At 36.9% G+C, this 18,226-nt stretch overlaps 1 protein-coding gene across 1 annotated transcript; it reads right to left on the minus strand.

Moving 5' to 3' along the window:
* Nucleotides 1-131: 131 nt before the first annotated feature.
* Nucleotides 132-7,839, minus strand: LOC144019609 (G-protein coupled receptor-associated protein LMBRD2B-like). Its single transcript, XM_077522774.1, has 17 exons — nucleotides 7,660-7,839; nucleotides 6,684-6,947; nucleotides 6,515-6,624; nucleotides 5,379-5,477; nucleotides 5,130-5,297; nucleotides 4,809-5,019; nucleotides 4,637-4,711; nucleotides 4,469-4,573; nucleotides 3,941-4,124; nucleotides 3,636-3,817; nucleotides 2,918-3,051; nucleotides 2,738-2,843; nucleotides 2,023-2,120; nucleotides 1,669-1,772; nucleotides 1,527-1,573; nucleotides 695-797; nucleotides 132-606 (listed from the first exon to the last, which is right to left on the minus strand). The coding sequence occupies exons 2-17, from the start codon at nucleotides 6,855-6,857 to the stop codon at nucleotides 533-535; spliced, it is 1,974 nt and encodes a 657-aa protein (XP_077378900.1). The 5' UTR covers nucleotides 6,858-6,947; nucleotides 7,660-7,839; the 3' UTR covers nucleotides 132-532.
* Nucleotides 7,840-18,226: the final 10,387 nt, after the last annotated feature.

The raw sequence follows: 18,226 nt of genomic DNA on the forward strand, positions 1-18,226 counted from the left end.
GTAGTTTCATCGTGGGGCTATACGTGTACGACGTTAATTGACATTGTCTCCATTTTTCATCTTTCTATTGTTTTATAAAAACATAAATATATATATATATATAAAAAAACAAACTCAGAAGTTTTTTTTTAATTTGTGTACTTTAATAATTTATCGAAGGAAAAAAAAGTAACATTTGTAGAAAAAACGTCAAACCACACATCATTCATGCATCTTCATAGTTTCTAGAGATGATTAAGGAAAAACGTGTCAGAATAGATGGCATTATTGCTCTTGACAAATTTATTTTTCCCACTTCTTAGACTCAGACATGCAGTTTTCTGTCTTTTCCAGAATAACTTCATTAAGACCTTTTAATTTTAAATAATGCAAAAACATCCTTTCTTCCCTTTCAGCCTTCTGGATGTCAAAAATCACCAAAAAATGGTAATGTCACTGGGTGGATCTCCTTAAAGAAATAGTGCACACATGAAGTTGAACAACATACAGTGTGTCAAACAAAATGGTTGCTCATGGAGAGAACATTTTGCCATCATCCATCGTTGCCATTGTCGTGCAGTAAACTCCTCAGCTGCTCATCCGACTTTCGCCAAACGAAAGAGATAACTGCAAAGACAAAATAATCTTACATAAAACTTTTAGTAAAAGTAAAAAAAAAAAGAAAAAGAAAAAGAAAAGTGACGCGAGTCCCCACTGCTTTTCTTGGTTTGTGTTTCCCGGGCATCTTTTATTTCAGTGTAACCAGTTCTACTCATCCCGGAAGCTCCATGGACTCCTCCATATTGTTCTCGCCACGCCTGACAACACAAAGCAATACATTGTGTTTTTATTTTTTATTTATTTTTTATGAGAAATAATTGCATAAGTAAATAAAGTATTAATACAGTGAAATTTCTAAAGTTGAACACAGGCTATTCAGCATTATAAAGCCTTTAACTGTAGAGGTGAGACGTTCAAGTCATTGTGTGTTTTTCTTGTTGTACAAGTGTATAATTATAGAGACTAAGCACTGTGAATCATGTAACAAACAGCTGTGTTTTTTTTTTTAACCTGCCTTCGTTCATTATCATCCTGTTAAAAGGAGTTAACGACGGTAAATAGTAAAATATAAACCAAATAAACTTAACTTTTAAGATTCTTGATTTACAAGTGTAATAAATTAAACCCTGTGATAATGATATAAAAGATTTGCTTCCAATCACGTTATACAAGTATAAAAAAAAGTTAACCACTGCAAAATACAAAATGGCCCTGCCGCGAACAGTGAAAATTCTTGAGGAAATGAGACCCCACCAAAAATGTTACAAATTTCATAGATGCCACACAATGGAGGCAAAGTAGTATTTTTTTCTAGATCAAGCTCCTCAGCTCACTTCACCATAGCTCTTTGGCAGAATATGGCCTATTCGCAGATTTCTGAGCATAATCTCCATTATTTGATGAAAAACTCACCTATTTGCACTGTACATGTGAAGAACAATTACGGTAAACAATAAATGTGCAGAAGTACAATGCAAAATACTAACAAATCTTCCATTGGCTACGTCCTCGCTTTTCTGACGTTTTCTTCTTTCTGCAACACAAAGAAAAAAACATTTTAAACAAAAGAGGAAGACATAATTGAGTAATCATTTGTGCAAACTGGTAAAGTGACAATGCAACGGCGACCTCTCCTGACAAGCTCCTTTCCCTCATCCACCAGGTCCGAGCTCAGGTCGTCATCGGCGACATACTGTTGGATGCCCAGCAGGTTCAAACAGCGAGAACCCAGACTAGAAAAGCATGGAATTCACGTTAATTTGATTTTCCATGAAAACACAATGAAGCATGTATAACATGGCCTAGGCTGGTTGTCACTTAGGAAGCATCCTTATTTACTTATTTTTTTATTTTACAACTAGTTAATTATGGCTATCTTGATTGAAAAAAAAAATGTTTTTCAAAACTAAAAACAACCTTTTGAATAGTGTTGTATGCATAATATAGAATACAAAAAGACAACAGCGGTATTTAATATCTCACTTGTAAAGCGTGGAAAAGCACAGCAGCAATACCAAAACAGGGTAGTAGATGTAGAAGCCGTTGGATATGAAGGATAGCAGATGCATGGAGCCCATGATCTAATAGGGGCATAACAATAAGCGAGTGTCAGTCGTTATTACAGACTGTACAGTTGTACCTTGACTTACAAGTGCCGCAACGTAAGCGCTTTCCTAATTGTTACTCGCTTAGTGTTGTGTTACAAGCAAAAACGTGATGAACTAGTGTTGGCCCACTATTTAATTCACGACATCTGGCCATCATCAGTTCATATTGTTTACCTTGGAGTCGGAGTGTTTGCTGTGTTTTCTACTTTAATTGAATTATTTATCCAATTTATTATTTCATTTTACTTTAATTTACATTCTTCTACTTTATTATACATCTATTTTCTAACTATGGATCTTAACAAAACAAGTACAAAATAGAATAAATGACAAAGTGCATTGAATTAAATCTTAAAATTATAGATAACATGAGCAAAGTGTTTGTGTAGTTGACTTGGCAAAGCACAAGCAATACGATGTTAAAAATACAAATGGCTTATGATCAATGGCGTTGTGATTAATTAAAATGAGGATAGTCGATTTGAAATGCAAGTGATTTCAGAGAAAAATCACAACAGAACAAATTCACCTCCTAAGTCAAGGTACTGATGTATTTCATGACATTGCAATATGACAATAAGCCCACCCACAGACGTATAAGACGTGTGAATTTGGTCCTTTTGGGACACGGCGGGATCCATGTGGATCAGACCCAGGAAATTGAGGCACAAGGGAGGAGTCAGGCGACAAAATAACCTTGAGAGGAGACATGACATCTTAGATGCATGTGAGTATACCAAATAATGCAACCGTGAGTGTGCTGTGCGTACATGCCGCTAAACTGCAGGCTGTAAGCATCCGTCTGGTGATGCGGCGCCAGGTAGTAGTAGTTGAATACACGGATCTGGAACACGGTGGAGTAGACGCAAACGCACAAGAAGAGGACAGTGACAAAACACACCACCTGGCAGACACGGACAAAAATAGGACGTCAATGAAGTTATTCATATTTTTTTTCAGAATTCAAAACACTTGTTTGTGACATGTTCTCATCCAAATACCACCACTAAATACCAAGACAGTACAAAACAAGATATGATACCTGTACTTGCACTGCAACAGAACCACCGGCTGTTATTAAGATTGATGCTGCCATCTAGTGGTCAAAGTTTAATTTTGCTAGCAGCACAAAACAAAAACAAAAAAAAAACAAAAAAACTGAGCTTAACTTGAAAAACTCTTAAACTGGGGCACTCTGTCAATGTACCACTGCTGCATGGCCAATGGCAAGTACAGGTTTTGTTGCCATGACAACAAGGGGCGTAGATACGCAATTGAACAAGCAAGCAAGGAGCTTCTACTTAAGAAAGTAGTGTCCTAAGTGGAAAAAATATTTTCAATCATGGACAAATCAACTGCTTCCACTTAATAATAACAAAATGTTCCTTTAAGATTATTAATGGTATCCAAATGGCAACGCTGTGAATGACTCCAGAATCCATGTCAATGGGAAATTTTATTTTGAAAGTCGAGCAACTTGGAGCCCACCTCAGTGCAAACGTAGTAGCGTTGTTGTTCAGTCGCGCGGACGATAATGGCAAAGAGGGAGAGGACCGGATGCACGCTGAAAAAGGTGCATTCGGACCACACCACGACCACAGAGAAGAAGAAGAGCAACAATGCCAGCAGCTTGTAGAACACCTGACGGAACACGCACTCCCAGTACCACTCTGAACAAAAGACACGCATCCAGTGCAGTTGACCACCACATACTCGCAGTTTGGCAACTTAAAAGTGGAATTACTGCACGTATTGTGCAAATACTTGTCACAACAATCTTTCCACACACTCACCTACTTTAGAAGTGTAAAAAAGCCTCCGGATGCAGCCTTCACGCTCAGTCGTGGCAAAACTGCGCACAAAGTGACAGGTCGGGCTGCTGCGGCTCTTAGCCACATCCTCAAGATGAAAAATACGCTCCAACAACATGGACCACTGAACCCGAGTCTGACGGCACTGTTGCACGGCGGAGATCACCTGAAAAACACATATAGTATCATCACTATCGGCGAGAAACCTCCTATGTCCAAATTTTATCAAGTTCATATGTTTGTCACAAATTTAGACTACTGGTTAGTTAGATTCAATATTAAGTGTTTTTGTTCTGCACGTTCTAGTGTCAAATATGATCCCACATATTTGTGTATTTTTAGGACATTTGCAATTTTTATCATTTTTTTTTCATACTAAATACTAATTTTGTATTTGAAAAGAGACTTTTTTTTTATCTGAAATTTGTAGGGGGGTGTGTAGATATTTCTGTGTAATTTCTGAGCATTATTGCTTATTATCCTGTGTATTGCATTGAAGTCTCTGTTTACTTTTTTATGTAGCTGGACAAGGCCTCTTTTGGTTGGAAGGACGAGATGATCTTCAAAAAGATGTTCCCCATCTCTGCCCATGTCCTCCTGGTACTCTACGGGACACTGAAGTGAGATGATGTTAGCAAATTAACATAAAAAGAGAGTATAGGTTACTAGAAGCTTCACCTTTGTCAAAATGGTGTCCACACACTTCCTGAGCGTTTGGTTGTACTTGACTGTCGCATTGACGGCTGACACTTCCTGGTGACATCAGAGCAGACATTCATGACGCAAACATAACTCAGTACTTGATTTGTAGTGAAAAATAATAAACGTAGCAGCATATCAACGCCCTCACCTCCATGACGTCGGCCAAGTTCTCCTCGGCCGCCGCCTTCTCGCTGGCCATCTTTGCCACCTTGAAGTAGGTCTTGGTCAGTAGGTGGGTGTGGCAGGATGACAGCCAATATGAGCGTGGGATTTCCACCAGGCCGTAGCCCAGCAACAGCACCAGGAGAAAAAGGCCCCACGTGTTGGCAGCCGTGATGCAGATGGTCTGAAACTCAGTCCTGAGCACAGGTGACCGAAATATTTTGTTATTGTATATGGGTTCACCACTAGACCACAGCGGGACCGTAAAAACATTTTCAACTAACTGACATCATCAATGAGAACTGACCACGTGAGTCGCCACAGCGGGTGCGCAGCGACGTAGATGAGCAAAAAGATGAAGATGAGAAGATAGGTGCCGTAGTAGATGGCATTCTCAACAAGGGCCGCTTTCACTTTACCCACTGGGGAGAACGCTCCTGACCGTGCGTACGACTGCATGAAGGGCAACAGCAACCTGCACGTATCAAGGTTATGTACTATATACAGTACACCCACTTCATTAGGTACAATTGTGTGTGTTTGAAGGGGGTCCTACCAAGTGAGAAACTGAGAGGTCCAATACACAACTCTCCAGAAGACAGGTAGAACACCATCTGGTATGTAACTCCATGGCTTTTCACACACACTTGGTGCACTGTCAACATACACCACCACCACCACCACCACCATCATCATCAACAGCATCATCAAATTTAACTGCCTTAATTTACAGCTGAAATCAATTATGGTTTTTTTGTTTTTTTAATATTACTATCTAATACATTTTTAATGTAATATTTTTGTAATGCTTAGTAACAACTGTGTATTTTTCTGTAGTTTTTGTCTAATATTTTGTATTTCTCAAAGGTCTAATTCCATCGGACGTGTTTAGACTGTTTCCTGAAGATGTATTTGTTTGTGTATAACATTGTTGTATTTGTCATCTAATGTGAAATTATCACAAATTTTAAATTTGAATCTCGTACTTTTTGTCAAATACCTTTATTTTAATTTGTAATGTTTGTGGAGTTTTTCTTTTCATTTTATATTATCTAATATTTAAGTACCATTTTCAAATGTATTTGTCACGTTAAATTTAGCATCTGATTTTTTTTCTAACTACTCATCTAATATTTTAATTTCTTATATTTGTGTATTTTTTCCCCATTTTTGCATGTATTATCTAATATTTGTAATACATTATTAGTAATACTACTTTTTATTTTTGTCACATTTTAAATTTAATGTTTTTATCTAATATTTTTGTTGTAATTTCTAGCTGTGAATATTTGGCTAATATTTTTGTATTTGTCATCGGATATCTTTCTATGATTTTTGGTTGACATTTTAAGTACTATTTTGCAATGTTTTTGTATTTGTATCACATTTTTCAAAATGTTGCTCTAATATTTTTAAATGCTTCTCTTTTTTTTTTTTTTTTTAAGTCTTTTTCAACTGTTGAGGCATATTCAATTCAGTTGCTAACCAAAACAGTAGCCCAGTCTCTCAGATGAACAACCTGCAAAGAAAACATGAAGCTCCCTGCTGCGGAACAAAAAAGCAAAAGCTGGATAAATGGTATAGAAGATGGATGGATGGATGGATGGATGGATGGATGGATGGATGGATGGATGGATGGATGGATGGATGGATGGTGTAGTGTTGAAGACTACCAACATGTATCTTAGTTACCTCTCCGTTGGATAAAGTGTGGATCCATTTTCTGTCGTATAAGAGATTCCAGTTGGCGTAACAGGGGCAGGATGATGTGTGTTATCCCACAGACACTGCTTGTAAATGGTCTGAAAGAAAAGCACATTTAAAACTCCTTACTGAAGCACAATCTACAATGTGTACATACCGTACTGACGTCCAGCGGCAGGACAAAGACGATGAGGAAGCAGAGGTACCAGGACGCCAGCGTCCCCAGCAGGACCATCCGCTGCTGCTTCCTCAGGTCACCATAGCGATGGAGGAGGCCAAGCGCCAGGAAGAACACTGCCACGAGCACCAGGCCCAATGCCACGCCGCTCATTGTGACAGGGAGACGCAAGCGAGACCCAGCGTCAGGACGTCATGATGAAATGTCAACTGCACATTCGCTGTATTTGTCGATAGTCAAGACCTGTATTTGTCAATTGAAAATGTCGTTTAAAACAAAATAACAATGACTATTGAGAGCAAAGAGCAATCAGGAATGAAGCTACATTGTGCAGAACTACTCAACTGTGTAGATCCCAAGAAGGTAACAATATGACAATTCCTATCTTACGTTATTCGTCAAAATGACGGTCTTCTGGTGAAATGACCCTCTCTGTCCATTGAAAAGCATTAAATTTCGCATCATTGTAATTTCATTTGTGTGAGGACTCGGAGTTTGATTTGTGAGGCTTACTTTGATTTCAAAATGTGATGAAATGTCTTTTGACTACTATAACAATCTGCCTGGTTTGCTACTCACAGGCAAAAGTAATACCGCCGTTTGTTTTCAACATGTGAAAGGAAGCGTTTGCATTGCGAAAATATCACAATTGCCTGAATGTTCGGAATGTCAATACGGTCGACGAATACCACTGGAACGGATTAATAACATTCAATTCCACTGTAACATACATTGTTGTTGGAAGTGTTTAACTAGGTTTTAAATGTCTGCTCGCTAGCAACAAGATCATATGATCATATCAGCAGTAATATCGATTTAAATGTCAAAAAACAAAACGTATTTTAAAATAAAGCCATGATTCTGCTCATCATTTGGGAGCCATAACAGATTCGCCGACCACGGTTTACGTTGACATTTAGCCCCTTTTACCCTCATTTTAGGCGTGTCTTCTTACCTTCTCTAGCGTCAAGGTGCTGACACTCTGCTTTTGAGACGTGGAATTCCATACAAACGTACACAACCTTTGAAATTACATTGCGTAACAACTTTAACAACAACTTTCGTGTACTCGCTTCGCGAGCCAACCAACACCGCATAGAATTGTAGGTTGTGTTGTTTATTAGGTAGAAAAGCCAACCGGAAATCATATTACCGGATGTTGCGTGTCGACGTAAAACTTGACATTTGAAAAGGCGAAAAACAATTTAAGCATGTATTTCAAAGCTATATTTTAATAATTACAGGCAAAACTTTAATCATCACCAGCAAATTTAGTAGTAGCAATAGTATTATAGTGTATTTTACGTCTAATATTCTAATATAGCGTTTAGGAATTTTTCTTATTTGCCTAATATTTTTATTTTTCATACGTCATTTTATGTAATAAAATGTTTTAAAAATATTTCGGTATTTCTCCTATTTTGTGAAATTTCATGTTATATTTTTGTATTATTAGTTATTTTTGTCCACCCAGCCATCCATTTTCTTAACCGCTTACTCCTGACAAGGGACGCGGGGGGGTGCTGGAGCCTATCCCAGCTGGCTTCGGGCAGTAGACGGGGTACACAATGAACTGGTTGCCAGCCAATCGTAGGGCAAGTTATTTTTATCATTTAAAATATTTGTGTCCAACATTTTTCTTTATACATGTATTTTTTTTCAAATTTCAAAATGTTATCTATTTTTTATGTGTTTCAGTATTTATTTCTATCATTTTCAACAAGCATTATTGCTCCCCCCACCCCCCACCCCCCAAATGTTTTGTATGCATTGTCTGTAATGCTTGTGTTGCGTATCTCCCAGTAAGCATTTATTTGAGGAAGATTTGGAAATCCTCTGTACTTTTGCAAATTACAACTGTTTATATATGTGCCAAAACAAAAAAAACACAATTTTCCCAAACACTTTCATCGAGAATATATAAAAAGACAATTTGCCCAAACACTTTCATAGCTATTATATAAGAACAATTGAGCTTGAGAACATTGTTACAGCATTTTAATTGGCATTAGTGTAGAAAATTGTTCAAACACCGGAGAAATTACAGTTCACAACTAAGATACTCTTTAACATACAGATTGTGTATTGCGATGAATCTGCATTTTCTGGTCAGATGTGATGGAACAGCCACACGTAGAGGTCGCCCGAATAAAGCGGGCCTGACACACTGAAGCACGCGTCTCTGTGCTCCAGCAGGAAGTCCATTTGGCCCAGCAGGTCCAGGCACATGTGCTCTACCAGCGTTAGACAAATAGACCACCCTCCTTCGGGGCCACCTATCGACCCTGAGCCAAAAATGTCCACATGTTCAATCCACTCATCCAGAAAACTGTCCATCTTGTTGACGTCTTTGAATGTGTCCGGTGAATGACTTGCAGCAGCTGCAAGTACCAGTAGGCTACTTATTAGTGAGGCCATCTGTCAGTGTACATAAGCACTTCACCCCTCTCTGGGATTTGTCTAACTAGCCACTAACACTCAATATGCTGTAAATATTATTGTTGTTTTTATTATTATTATTATTCTTATTATTCTTATTATTATTATTATTATTATTATTATTATTATTATTATTATTATTATTATTATTATTATATTATTTGCCCTGCGACAATTGGCTGGCGACCAGTTCAGGGTGTACCCCGCCTACTGTCCCAAGCCAGCTGGGATAGGCTCCAGCACCCCCTTGTGAGGAGTAAGCGGTCAAGAAAATGGATGGATGGATGGATTATTATTATTATTATTATTATTATTATTATTATTATTATTATTATTATTATTATTATTATTACTACTACTACTACTACTACTACTACTATTTATAGGAGCCCCGTGTTTGATTTGTTTTTACCACCAACCACTAGGGGGCAATGTGTTTTTGTTCGTTTACCTGAGCCATGGGCAGGTGGCTAGGTAATACCGAAGTGGGGTTTTACTGGGGGGGAGGGGCAGGTGTTACTGATTGGGGAAGCAAACAATTTTCGATGGGCGTTATCTTGTATTTTCCCCTGCACTATTATTATGCAGTGTTTCTGTTAATGTATAATAAATCATTATATTTAGATTCACTACACTCCAAACACACATATATTAGTGTGTGCATGTGAGTATTTTTTCATTGCATATTCTTGTATTTTTCCTTTGATACGCTGTAATTTTCACATATTTGTCTATTTTGTTTTTTTGTAAAACTTCAATTTAAAGATTTTTTTTAAATAGCCTTTTGTAATTATTTACAATGTTTTTTTTCCTGATAGTTTTTCATCGAATATTAATGTATGTTTTTTTCTGAGGGACAGTCCCAAATTGATTTCCAAATTTGTGAATTTGTGTATGCAGTACTTAACAGGTTGACTAAACACCCAAATACTGGTGTCATACTGCACTTTCACCACTAGATGCCACCAAATTCTATGTATTTGCTCTTATAGACGGAAGGGATGGGATGAATGGGTTCTGTTGTTGTAGGTCATTGGAGATCCAGTCTCAAGTGTCTTTATTTTGCACCGAATTTTCACAAATAGTGGACGGGCTTGTTTATTGATTCAACTGTAAGGGGGAGGCCTTTCTTTCTTTCTTTCTTTCTTTCTTTCTTTCTTTCTTTCTTTCTTTCTTTCTTTCTTTCTTTCTTTCTTCTTCTTCTTCTTCTTCTTCTTCTTCTTCTTCTTCTTCTTCTTATTATTATTATTATTATTATTATTATTATTATTATTATTATTAATTAATTAATTCATTCATTAATTCATTCATTACTTAATTAATTACGTAATTTTTTAAATGGGGAAGTCGGACCGATCACAGATCACTGGCTCCTCACATTTTTACTGTTTTGGTGCTCAGAGCAAAGCAATAGCTTTGCCGTATTGCTTTTTGGCACCATCTGGTGGTCTCTCAGTGTCCAGGAAACAATTTGAAGTCAGTTAAGAGCTTTCATGAGACAAAAGTAGTTCTTTGCTGGCTCGTTGTGGCATCTGAAGGCATTTCTGCACCCTTTTAAAGGGGCATGAATTTCTCACTGATTTTTTTTTTACTCAAAACAGGACTTGGGCCCTTTTCCAAGCAAATAGCAGACGTTCACAATCACAACTATATCTCTGCAAATTGTGGCCTGGGAGCCATTTATTTACTCAACTACCGATGGGGAGCCATTAAGTGTAAATTGTCAAAGTGTGCTAATCTATACACTTTAATCCATCTTGGAGGCTGTTTACGTGCCTCAGTAGGTGCTGCTGTTTTGGTTAGCAATGCAATTCCATGCAAATAATATCTAAACTTGCTCTGACTGTTTTGATTTGTTGTTGTGAGTTTTAATGGGGATATGAAGGTTTCTATTTGGGGTTGGCATTTATTTCTTTTAAGAGGAAGACAATAAAAACTATAAATAGGAAGACCACTATATTTGAGGAAATCAAGTATAAGCTAATGTATGACATGTGGTAAGACTCCATGCTTTAATCCAACCGAGACAATGCTTACATGCCTTGGAAGGTGCCGCTGTTTTGGTTAGCAGAGTTCAAACAGTAGAGTCCGCAGTTTCTTCAATGTCAAAACAACGCGTGACCATCCGAGTCACTGAACGACAGAAACGAGCGCACTGAGACAATCCTTCTCTCTCAGCTCGCAACACCTGATCCATGGGAAACCCTTGCGCACAATGATGATGAAACAATGTGGCCCTAGTTCTGTGCCGTCCCTGGGGGGGCCACTGATCTTATAACCTGTCCTGGATACATCAGCCCCTGGGGAGCAACGTGGCTTCGTAGAGTTACGCAAACCGCATGTGTGTGTTTGTGTGCGTAGGGGTGCGTGTGTGTGTTCTTGCACATAATACATTGTGAGGACAAAAATACGTCTTTATCCAACAGAATGAGGACATTTTTTGAAGTGAGGACATTTTGGCCGGTCCTCACAACTCAAGGGTTATGGTAAGGGACTAGGAAATGCATTATGTCAATGGATGTCCTCACAAAGATATATGTACAAGGATGTGTGCGTGTGTGCGTGCATGTGCGCGTGTGTCACAGATGCCATATGGGTCACTGAGGCGAGGGTCAAGAATGGTGGGTGGGGGTCCTGCTAAAAAGTCAAGCTCAGTGATGGGAATGTAGGAATTGGTGTTATTTGTATTGCTTTATGGGTTAAAATAACAGTCTTTATATTAGCATTAAAGCACACATACTATAATGTTGAATATCTCTGTTTATTTATTTTAGAACATACCTTTTGAACGGGTGATCCAAGATCGTAGTAAATATTTGGATTTCACGCAGCTTTTGGAGATTACGTAACATTAACTGTCAGTTTGGAAAGTTGAGGCGTTACATAATAGAAAAGTGAACGTGTACACTTTCACTCACTTCAGAGTAAGATGACCAGAATGGTACACAGCACACAGTATTTTCCTAGGGGATAGTATTTACACACTTTTTTTTATTTTTATTTTTTTTTTTAGTTGTTTGCATGTTTGAGATAAATGTTCAATCAATCAATTAATTGGCAAATCAAAAAGTTGTGACAATAAACAGTAGAAAATTCTATATTTTGGCCTCAAAATCAAAATAAAAATATAAAGCAGACAAGTTATTACAATATTAATCTGATTAAATTCATCACCATCCAAATAATAATAATAATAATAATAATAATAATAAAAAATTAATGAGAGTTTTACCTTTTACTTAAAATGACACAGCAGTCTTTTTATAAACATATTTGGTCATAAATAAGGTTGTTTTTGTTGTTTAGAAGGCACTTACAGTATTAGCCATTGTAAGTTCATTGTAGCAACTGTTTAATTGCTTCTTATTGTATCCATCGTTGCACAAAAGAATAATAAAAAAAAAGTTAATAATTTAGGCCTACACCAAAATATTTTGTTCATTTTTTTTAATGAACACAGATTGTTAAACAAAACAAACAAACAAACAAACAAACAAGCAATGTTTAATTTCAAAATGTAGTTTTTAATTTTAAGTTTGGATAATTTATTTAATAATCTGAATTCATTTTACATATGTATGTATGTGTATTATAAAATGTTGTTTTTTTGTTTTGTTTTTTTTGTATAATGCCACAAAATTTTCCTATTAAATTTGATTACATGTAGCATCATGAGGGTTAGGGATTTTTATTTATTTAGTAAACAACACCGATGACCGATGAGCTTTTCTTTTTCTTTTCTTTTTTTTTTTGTAAACTAGTCATAGTGTATTAGCTTTGTGTGAAATCAGCAGTAACTGAACTAAACATTACTTGTGTGCACAAAACCATGATAAATGTCCATATTTATCTGTTAGATTTTTTTATATTGACTTTAATATTTTTCTCCCAAAGTCACAAGCATGCAAGCACACTAAAATCCCCGTACTAGTCTTGGTTAAAATGTAACATACTGAACTGTGTTTATTTCAAGTAACAATACTGACATTACACTGTAATTTTGTATGAAATCTAGTAAATGTTAATGGGGACTTTCCTCTTGGTGATTATCAGAACAGATGTCTCCAAAATACACACACAGGCACACACAAGCGTGCACACGCACTCACACAGCCAGACCTTAGTTTTAGCAGTGATAGTTAGACCTTCAAATACTCTGCATGCCTTCACTCCACCACAGTAACAAAGTGAGGAACTGAAAAAAAGTATAGACTGCTATGCTAGCTTTTTAGCAAACTTGTGATCCATATGTCTGTTATATTTGACGGTTTTACATGACAAACGTCTGTATGTCTTAGTAGTGCTGAACGTAGCATGCGCAAATTGTTTTAGCAGTAAACACATCATGCGGCGCTACCTTGTGACCGCATGTAATGGCGTTTTCCGCCTGGAAGGGACTTCTGATATGTATTCATAAGTCATAAGTTACTCTCAAGCCTTAAGCTTTAAGTCACTGTAAAGTGAAAATAAACTGTCCGGACACTCCGCAAAGAATTGCGTTGTTAAAATCCTGCCAAATTTGAAGGAATAAAAAAAATCAATTCATTTTCCCTGAAATGCATCTATGATAAGGACCCACACATGATGACACAGTATCAAGTGAGGTAGTAACCTATTGGACGACGACGCCGGGCCGCAGATTAGTGGGCTAGCTCGGGAAGGCTGGATTTTTACCCACAACCTTGTTATACCGCCAAGGCGTTCATCAGGACATACAAATCGTGCTCAGTCACAACACAGCTCTCCTGTTTTCTGAAACTGAATCATGATTGGTTGTAACTTGAGCCCTAAGTAACTGTGATGTCATTTTCAGTCGACAGCAAGTGGCAAAATGGCCGCCCCCTGAGATGGATAAAAACGGGTGGGCTATCGTATATACCACAAAAGCAATAATGCTGTCTGAGGGCACATAAAACACTATTGTAAGAACTTTTGGGGGTTGACATCCCCTTTAAAGTATGAGTTAAAAGACGAGATAGGGAAGTTGTGTTATTGGCGTGACAATATAAACAAGAGCACAATAATCCTTGAAACTTGTGATAACACATTGACAATGACATCATTTGTAATGGTCCCAAACTAGGCTCGGTATTGTCCATTAATTCAACACATAACCGATATTTAAAAAATAGAAAAATAGTTGATGTTTGACTAGCAATCTGTGAGCAAAATTGTGAAGTAGCTTTCCTGTCTTTGTAGGTTTTACTTGGGTAGTTGAAGTAACACGTCATAGTTGTTGTGTCCCTATTTATGTTGCAAACTTTGCATTGACCCTTCTCTTTTTCCCAATGTAATCAAAAACCTAATCCCTGAGTCCAAGTGTAATTATCTTGTGATCTCCCAAGTCCCAACATGATAATTCCTTCACGAGGTGGCCTATGCACTGTACATCTTAACAAATTGGCGGCTTGTCAGGTTTAACCAATAACTTTTCTTTCAAAAAGAAAAGGCTCACTTATGTGAAAATGCAGATTTTTTTTTTTTCTTAATGTAACAGGCAAGACTTGTCAAGTCATATAGTTCAAGTCAAAGTCAAGTTGAGTCTCATGAGTAAAGTTTTAGCCGAACAAGGCAAAAGTGCTAAAATTGACAACATTATTCGAGTTAAGTCATTTGACTTAAATCCCCCCACCTCTGGTACTATACTTTTCGAAATGAAACAAATGGAGGCTAAGTGAATAAAATGTAAGTCAAAATAGTTCATTGCCCCCACTGAGGTTCATCATTCCTACTCAGAGTTGCTAAGACAGATGTTGTCCTCACCACAGTCAGTGTTTTGTGTGTGTGTGGCGCGCGCACGTGTGTGAAAACCTGCTGATGCAACACACAACATGGCTGCCAAACATGCACTCCCTCCGCATGAGTCACGAGTGATGCGTTTGACTGTCTGGATCTCTTCACAATTCGTACTGACAAAGAAGAACCAAAGCAGTAGTATCATAACTTCACGTTCATTTTGATGCTACACTTGACAAAATTTCTCTCTAATTGTGCAAACAACAGGAGTTCTCTTTCTTTTGGTATTTTTTTTTTCAACTTAGAGCTGGTTTCGCTTACACTATAAAAATGGATTGGTTAAAAAAAAACAATCAATCTATTAGGTTAAGATCATATTACGTGCATACCAAATTTATAGGTTAGCCAAACAACCAATGGAATTGGTTACAATAGAAAGTAAAGTAAGTCTAGGTAGATAACTTGAAAATATATTTATCGTATCAATTTACTGTATTCTAAATGTATTAGACTGAGAGGTTGGGGGTTCAATCCTTGGCTGGGTCATACCAAAGACTATAAAAATGGGGCCCATTTTCCCCCATGCTTGACACTTGAATTATGGGTTGGAATTGGGAGGGATTAGATCACCAAATGATTCCCAAGCATGGCTACTGCTCAACACTCCCTCAAGGAATAGGTCAAATGGCAAGAACGAATTTCGCCCCACTTAGGTGGGTGTGACAATCAGTGATCCTTTTCCCCCCCCCCCCCCCATGACCTGCGGGATTCCTAAAGAAATATCAGCCTCTAACATAGAATAACCAATATCTTGGTCAGATTGACCAATTTATATTGGTTGGCCAAATTTTTGTAATACTATGTCCGGGAAAAAATAAAAAATAAATGAGGAAAAAAAGGGGGAAAAGTAAATGCAAAAAAAAAGAAAAAGAAAAGGAAATGTCTCACTTTAAAAAGACTTCATTTGTTCGATCTCAGGAAATAAACAATGTTGAATTAGAGTGACCAAAAGTCCTCTTTTGCATGTCCACTTTTTTACATCCAGACCAGGCATCCGGGGGTTATTTATAAATTATAAAAATGTCTGATTTTCATTGCGGGACAAACAGAAAGCGGAGTGGTTTTGTGTGTACTTTTTGTTATTGTTATATATTTTAAAAGTTTTAAGAAAAAAAGTAGATCAGCTTTTTCAATATCACTGTAAAAAGGATTGCAATCAGTAGAAAAAAAAAACAATATTGTTTGATTTTCCATGCAGTGCTAACTCTATGAATAATTACCTTGAACAAATGCAAGATCATTTCTAGCACGGAACACTTGGCAAATATTGACCTTATCTAAATAAGCAAGGTCATATTTGGATAGCATCAACATAGTGCATGTTTTCTTTTGGAAATGGGGCTTCAAAATTATAATAATAATAATAATGACTCATCCAGTTATGAAAAAATAAATACAGTAAAAAACTTGGTAAACACTTCATTCAAATACTAAATATTGACTTTGCATGGCACACTTCTTTTTGAAAAACAATAAATAAAAAATCGTAAAGTTTTTTATGGACCCTGTTCTGACATATATAAGCGAAAAAGGGAAGGAGATTCACCTGTCAGCGATGCACCTTAATTCCAGCTACGCACTCTGAGTGGAGTAATGCTAAAACTAGCTCCCAGTCAAATCTATGAGGCCTTGCAAGTATTCCTCAAATGCTTAAGAAGATTGGGAGCACTGTTCTTGTGTATGATAGGCATATATCTTTTTATTGCTGGGCCTCTAAACATATGTTCAGTCATACATCCAGCATTCTAATCAAATTATATTTATTAAACTTACTTTATACTACTTTTTTTTTTTATGTGTGAGTAATTGGAGTGTTCCGACGAGCTGACTTCACAACACTGTCGCAGGTGTAAGGATTTTTTTAAATACAAATGTCCCAATGCAATCAGAACATTTCACCAGCCAGTCTGCCCCTCAGAGGGCTCGCTGGCCAGTCGCGAAGTCATGTGGCATCACCATGGGAGGGATTAGATCACCAAATGATTCCCAAGCATGGCTACTGCTCAACACTCCCTCAATGAATAGGTCAAATGGCAAGAACGAATTTCGCCCCACTTAGGTGGGTGTGACAATCAGTGATACTTTTTTTTTTCCCCCATGACCTGCGGGATTCCTAAAGAAATATCAGCCTCTAACATAGAATAACCAATATCTTGGTCAGATTGACCAATTTGTATTGGTTGGCCAAATTTTTGTAATACTATGTCCGGGAAAAATAAAAATAAATGAGGAAAAAAAAGGGGGAAAAGTAAATGCAAAAAAAAAGAAAGAAAAGAAAAGGAAATGTCTCACTTTAAAAAGACTTCATTTGTTCGATCTCAGGAAATAAACAATGTTGAATTAGAGTGACCAAAAGTCCTCTTTTGCATGTCCACTTTTTTACATCCAGACCAGGCATCCGGGGGTTATTTATAAATTATAAAAATGTCTGATTTTCATTGCGGGACAAACAGAAAGCGGAGTGGTTTTGTGTGTACTTTTTGTTATTGTTATATATTTTAAAAGTTTTAAGAAAAAAAGTAGATCAGCTTTTTCAATATCACTGTAAAAAGGATTGCAATCAGTAGAAAACCCCCCAATATTGTTTGATTTTCCATGCAGTGCTAACTCTATGAATAATTACCTTGAACAAATGCAAGATCATTTCTAGCACGGAACACTTGGCAAATATTGACCTTATCTAAATAAGCAAGGTCATATTTGGATAGCATCAACATAGTGCATGTTTTCTTTTGGAAATGGGGCTTCAAAATTATAATAATAATAATAATGACTCATCCAGTTATGAAAAAATAAATACAGTAAAAAACTTGGTAAACACTTCATTCAAATACTAAATATTGACTTTGCATGGCACACTTCTTTTTGAAAAACAATAAATAAAAAATCATAACGTTTTTTATGGACCCTGTTCTGACATATATAAGCGAAAAAGGGAAGGAGATTCACCTGTCAGCGATGCACCTTAATTCCAGCTACGCACTCTGAGTGGAGTAATGCTAAAACTAGCTCCCAGTCAAATCTATGAGGCCTTGCAAGTATTCCTCAAATGCTTAAGAAGATTGGGAGCACTGTTCTTGTGTATGATAGGCATATATCTTTTTATTGCTGGGCCTCTAAACATATGTTCAGTCATACATCCAGCATTCTAATCAAATTATATTTATTAAACTTACTTTATACTACTTTTTTTTTTATGTGTGAGTAATTGGAGTGTTCCGACTAGCTGACTTCACAACACTGTCGCAGGTGTAAGGATTTTTTAAAATATAAATGTCCCAATGCAA

Source organism: Festucalex cinctus, chromosome 5 (assembly GCF_051991245.1).
Source record: "Festucalex cinctus isolate MCC-2025b chromosome 5, RoL_Fcin_1.0, whole genome shotgun sequence".
Classification (NCBI taxonomy): Eukaryota; Metazoa; Chordata; class Actinopteri; order Syngnathiformes; family Syngnathidae; genus Festucalex; species Festucalex cinctus.